The sequence below is a fragment of the Triplophysa dalaica genome, chromosome 4 (assembly GCF_015846415.1).
Source record: "Triplophysa dalaica isolate WHDGS20190420 chromosome 4, ASM1584641v1, whole genome shotgun sequence".
NCBI lineage: Eukaryota > Metazoa > Chordata > Actinopteri > Cypriniformes > Nemacheilidae > Triplophysa > Triplophysa dalaica.
In genome coordinates this window covers 1,688,413-1,694,530 of record NC_079545.1, presented here as the reverse complement: position 1 = coordinate 1,694,530, position 6,118 = coordinate 1,688,413, and the positions used below count along the sequence as shown (strand labels likewise).

The window sequence follows — 6,118 nt, the reverse complement described above, 5'->3', positions numbered from 1 at the left end:
GTAAACAAAAACAACTAGAGTACGAGTCAGTAGGATGTGGCTTCATATCAGAAAGAGGCAAATGTCACAGCATAACAGGGTTGAACAGGAGTCGAGTACATCAATCATTCAGTGCCAGAGCATTTAAAAACCTTTATAATTTCACGCTCCTGTACGTCCCTGTGGTGAGCTTGTGAATCAGATCTCACCGTGTCTGCTCCTCCTCAGCACCGCGTTACACTGCAAGATGTGCCATCATTTGATGAGGCAGGTCTGTCGCCGCCTCCTGCCACTCATGACTCATTTAAAGCAGGAAGCTGAAAGCGAACGCTAGCCCCACCGAGTCACCATGACTGCAGTAAAGAGAGACGGTTGGCTGAGGGGAGGGGAACCGGTGTCTGTTGGGACTGGCTTCTGAAGAAAAATGCCTCGCCTCACACGCACACAGCAGAGCTGCTGGGACGCACCGCTCTTCTCCATGGCTAATATTACACACATCATCTTACTTCTCCTCTACTGTGACACGATACATTCAGGTGTGTTGTTTGGCTATTCGTCTTGCATGTTTTTTGTGAGGTACGAGCGGTTTGAATTGTTTTGCAGGTTTGACATCGTGACCTTGTTGCCTGATCAAGTTCAGTTTCCATTGATCTGTCCATGTTCTGAGGGATAGGATATATGTAGGGATATCATAATTATTATAACCAAGATTTCATTTGAAACAACAATGTTATATTTTGTATTAAAACACTAATAAAATGTAATGAAATGGCTCTTATTTTACAGAGACAACCTCCCCGTCAGAATTGAATCCTTTAATAACAATTGGGAAAGATTTGTCCGGAGGTACGTACTACCCTGCCATATCTTTTCAAGCAATAGCAGCACGCAGCATGTAAAACTCTGCACTTGTGGTCACCACCATCTTGTGATGTAATAATAACTGATGAAATGACTGAAGACAATAATACACTTTCTCGACACTCAGGTCAAAGTCTTGTCAAAGTCATTGAAGAACCTCCAGTCCTGTCACCCCAAACCATTGAACTTTTATGTAACTTGAGTGATATACCAAATAACCCCCCGACCGTCACTGGTTACTGGACAAAAGATGGACAAGAAATTGAAAACTCAAAGGAAACTGTAAATAGAAACAATGATCAGTATATCTTCAAAAAGACGTAAGTGTTTCAATGAAAACAATGTATCCAAAATCTTGAATTTTGACATGAACAAAGCACATTTCCTGAAATGTTAAAGGGACAGTTCACCGAAAAATGAAAATTCTTTAGTCAATTATTCACGTTCATGTTGTTTCAAACGTGAATGACTTTCTTCTGCAGAACACAATTGAAGACGTTTTTTTAAGACAATATTTCCCTTTTAACACCGCTATAGGCCCTTTTCACAGGGACGTAACTTAATTTCTGCCTTTTCGCAAAGCGGTGTCCCAAACCATCCATCAGTTGCACATTGCAACAAACAAGAAGAAGAAGAACTTCAGTTTTGCCGTCGCACTGGAAGTAAACAAAAGTGAAAAAAAAACTGACAGAACACCATCTTCTCTAACACAAAAACAAAACACAGTGTCAGCTGTGCAAGGGACTTGGTTATCTCCATTCTGCGGCGCTAGCGGAAGTAACGCCACACCGCTTCGCAATGGTACGGACGGCAAGTACAAGGACCACTGGATGTTCTGAAAAAGACCTGCACAAAGCCAAATGCATCATCGGAGGAGAGAAGCATTGTGCAGTTTATCCTGGATATGCGAGAACACCTTGAGACACACAGAGAAAAGGCAAAGGAGAATCTCCAAGAAGCACAGATGGTACAGAAAAGGGCATTCAATACATTGAGGAACAACATGTGTTCTGAGTCGGTACTACAGAGGCCTGACTTTAACCGTCAATTCTTGGTGCAAGTGGATGCTTCAGACAAAGTGAAGCTGAGAAGCCTGTGGTGTTCCTGAGTAGGAAGCTGGTACCCGGAGAGACACGGTATTCGACCATTGGAAAAGAGTCAAGTGGTTCCTGGAAGCCATGCACCGCTATTACCTTTTGGGGGGGAGAGTTTGACCTCGAGACGGACCATTGTACACTGACATGGCTTCACACCATGAAAGATCATAACACCCGAATTATCAGATGGTATCTGGCTCTCCAACCCTACACCTTCCATATCAGTTATTGCCCTGGGAAGAGGAACCTTGTAGCCGTAGTCTAAGTTCCCAGACAGTATGTGCCCTGGAGAGGGAGCAATGGCGCTTGGTCATACATTCATATTCCACATCCTCCATCTGTCAATGATAACGAGACATATCACACGCACATTTCTCAAAATATCTTCCTTTGTGTTCCTCTGAAGAAAGAATCATGAATGACATGAGGGTGGACAAATTATGGCAGTGTTTTAATTTTTGACCTCTTTATAGAAATTCAAATTGACAAGAATGACTCGGTGCTTTCGTTTTTTCAGCATACAGGCCGCAGATGTGGGAAATTATTCATGCGTCTTCAGAGAAAATGATGCACAAGTCACATTTGTTTTTGATGGTATGCTTACGTGCGATATACAAATGTTTATCAAATATTTTCATGCATTTCATGTGTTGTTTCATGACTCTGTCACCATTTTGAGGTGTTAATCCAGTACGTTTGGCTTTCTTTCAGTTCCGGTAATGAAAGACAAGCGAGACAAACCTATAGTGAGCTACATTGGAGATACAGTTGTGCTCAAGTGCACACTTAAACATACACCGAAGACCTGGAACTGGTACAAGGTGAATAACACTGAAAAGGTAAGACATGAGTTTACACCCCTTACAGAAATAAATGATTCAAGTGTGCTATTAACATACTTTTTTAAGCTAGAAATAAGAATACTCTTAGTCTACTATTTTATCAAATCACTCACAATTACACGTACCATACTGACAGAAAAGTCAGACTGAAAAGACTGAAAACAGGAAACCAAAGAGGAAGTATACGCGCAACCGCCTGCACACCTTCTTTATCCTCCGTGAGCAGCAAAACGACATCTCATACGAGAACTATCTAACAGCCTGTACTTGTATTCAATCTTTTGATCAAAATTTACTTCTTATAAAAAGTACAAGTCTAAGAATTAATACGTAAAGAGGGACATATTGGTATACTACAGAAAGATAAAACTCAGGACGATGTGAAGTTCACAGATGACTTAAGTATAGTTGCTGTATAAGCACTTCTAAACTAGTAGTTTGATAAGTGTACTTGCATAAACAAGAGCACTGATGTTGTTACATTTAGGCTGCGTCCAAATACCCACACTTGTGGTCTTGGCCACTTTAAAGCACGTGCACGTGACAGGAAGTCCGCAGGTCTGTCCAATGTTTTAAAAACGCCCTTGACGCACACTAAACGCACACTATCTTGAATACTGCGTTGAGCGGTGTTCAGGGCTAACTGTATCCCATCGTGCATCACGTTACCCGGGTCTCGAGAGATGTTGTGGAAAGCTTTCCACTGTAAGTTAAATTATTACTTTTTAAAGTTATATCCTTATATCCTTTTTTGGGTACAGTTGCTTTGATACAATACAAATAAAGCTCTATCAAAATCACTATTAGACATTACATATCATTTTGAAGTAAAACGTAATGTTCCACAACTTATTGGTGAAAACTTCAGTTATATATTTTGTGAAACTGCTTTTTATCACACACTGTAATTAGAAACACCACATTAATTGACGTTACATGTTTGGACTTGCTAAGTGTGTCCCAGTGGGTTAGAAATACTATATGTTCACTCGAGATCTTCACACTTGGGCCAAAAACAGGAAATACGTCATGAAAGTAGTCAAGTGGTCAAGTGGGAAGACCGCAGGTGGGGGCATATAGACGCAGCCTTGAAGTATTCTGATAAGTGTAATTTAATAAAGCAGGCCAATTAGTCTCATACAACTAGTAGATATAGGGCATTATATAAAACAGACGTGAGCATCCCTTTGCCCTACTCCCTTCGAAGGGCTGAGCCCTTGAAGTCAACTCTTTGAGGGTGTAGTGCAATACTATCTCTCGTGTATGTGTTTGGATCTCCCTTCACAAAGGGAATGACTTGCCAAATGTTAGCTTGACAATGCCGCACGTGCACTCTCAATCCAGCGCTCGTTTGTGGAAAATAAAGAAAAAATGTAATACTTCTTGTTAAATATTGTGTAATTATGTCTTATTATTATTCCACTTGGTATAAATAAAGGGAATATAATATAAAGGAAACCTATAAACTAGTAGCTACGTCTTAAACTTCCTTGAAGTGACCATGGCACGTGCCCTTCGCTGACAGACTAGTGAAAGGACCCTTCGCGAAGGGATTCAGGTGTTCACTTTCATCTGGAACGCCCGTACAATAGTGTCCCCTTCACCAAGGGCCCTTCAATGGCGAATAAATGCCGTTTGGAAAATGCCCATAGTATACATACTACATCAAGAACACTTACAAATATAAGAACTATTTAAGTAGACTTAAAGTATGCTTATTTGTTGTAAGCGACGTTACCGTATGTAATAATCATTCAAACATAATGGCATGACTCATAAAACACTGCACAATAAATCAAGCACACATGAAGCACAAATGAGCCATGAGATTATAGATTTTGTTTTTGTCTCCTCAGGATCTTATAAACGTCACCGCCAGCCCTTTGAAGTACAATATCATTATTCAGCAAAACGTCACCAAACTGTCTGTACTGAATTTGATTGAGGCAGATGCTGGGATGTTCATATGCAGTGCTGAGTTTGATAACAAACCCATCGAGTCTTATCTGGAGCTGAGGGTCTTGTCTTTCCTTGAGCCTCTCAAACCCTTTCTGGTCATCGTGGCGGAGGTCATTGTCCTGGTCACTCTGATTCTGGTTTGGGAAAAATGCGAACCAGGTCAAGACCACAACACTGCAACGACAGGTACAGTGAACGATGATCTTGCAATAATTCACAGTAAAATACATGATATATTTCATGAGCCATATAGAGGAAAGCTCCAAAATGAAGGACAGAAGGACAGCAGCAATATAAAACATTTCATTTTAAATGAGTATTGATTACCATAGTATAAATATTATTAGTCACTGTGTACCCTTGAAATTATGTCAGTTTCATTCGTTCCTTCACAAAAATACAAAAGTGACTGGTTGTGTAAAAATTAACCAAGGATTTTATTATTTGCAGAGAATGTTGAGTATACCGAGCAGACCAGTAAACTGTAAGTATACTTAAAGATGATTTCACGACTTGAGTCACTGAAGACATCTTGATCAAATCCTCGCTCTAAACTTTGATGCCAAAAGTGTGAATAATATCGTAAACTTTTGTTCTAGGACTCATAGCGACAGTAATGGGATGGAGACCACAACAAGACAAAGAAAAACGGAACAATGAGATTTTCAAGAATCGGGATGAATGTTCTTTTACTTTTAGCTTTACTTGTGGCTTACCAGCATAAGCAATAAGGCAATTATTTGTCAAAGCAGTATTTATTCACATCTTGAATAGATAATATCACAAGATAAAGAGTATAAGACATGTCTATCCCACTGTACTGTTGCAAGCAGTTTAAAGTTGACAACCAAAATGAAAAACTAAATGTAAATGTCTGTGTATTCTGCGTAGTGATGTGTATTCTGTTTATTGGACATCGAGTAAATAATAAACTAATTATGGGATTTATTTTGATTAAGAAATCATCATATGCCTAAGAAAATTCACAGATACGACCACTTTAATGTATCAATTACTCTCAGGTGATGGATTGTCAAATGTGCAATCGAAAGTCAATATTTTTGAAGATCTCAATATGTATTACTCTTGTATGTCAACAATGAGTGCGTTTAAATGCACAAAAAAGGATATCTATCAAATACCAGCCTAAAAAGAAACATGCATACTAATAAACCCCCAAACCAGAAATCCGCGTTTACTTGGAAGTTTCAGACCTGCTGGGTACCTCGCAATGACGTCATCGTCGATAGTCTTTTTAGTAATTAATAATGCAGCGGGAAAATGGTCAGAAGCTGTATTTTATATCTCTTCTCCTGTCTGCAGTACCTGCATATGCAACAGGAGTTTTAAATTTGACGTTTCTACATGTCATGACCGAAA

At 39.6% G+C, this 6,118-nt stretch overlaps 1 protein-coding gene across 1 annotated transcript; it reads left to right on the top strand.

Annotated features, from left to right (window-relative positions):
• Positions 1-303: 303 nt before the first annotated feature.
• Positions 304-5,686, top strand: emb (embigin). The gene is made up of 8 exons (XM_056746500.1): positions 304-515; positions 766-825; positions 968-1,160; positions 2,455-2,531; positions 2,649-2,776; positions 4,636-4,924; positions 5,189-5,222; positions 5,338-5,686. The coding sequence occupies exons 1-8, from the start codon at positions 404-406 to the stop codon at positions 5,396-5,398; spliced, it is 954 nt and encodes a 317-aa protein (XP_056602478.1). The 5' UTR covers positions 304-403; the 3' UTR covers positions 5,399-5,686.
• The last annotated feature ends 432 nt before the right edge of the window (positions 5,687-6,118 follow it).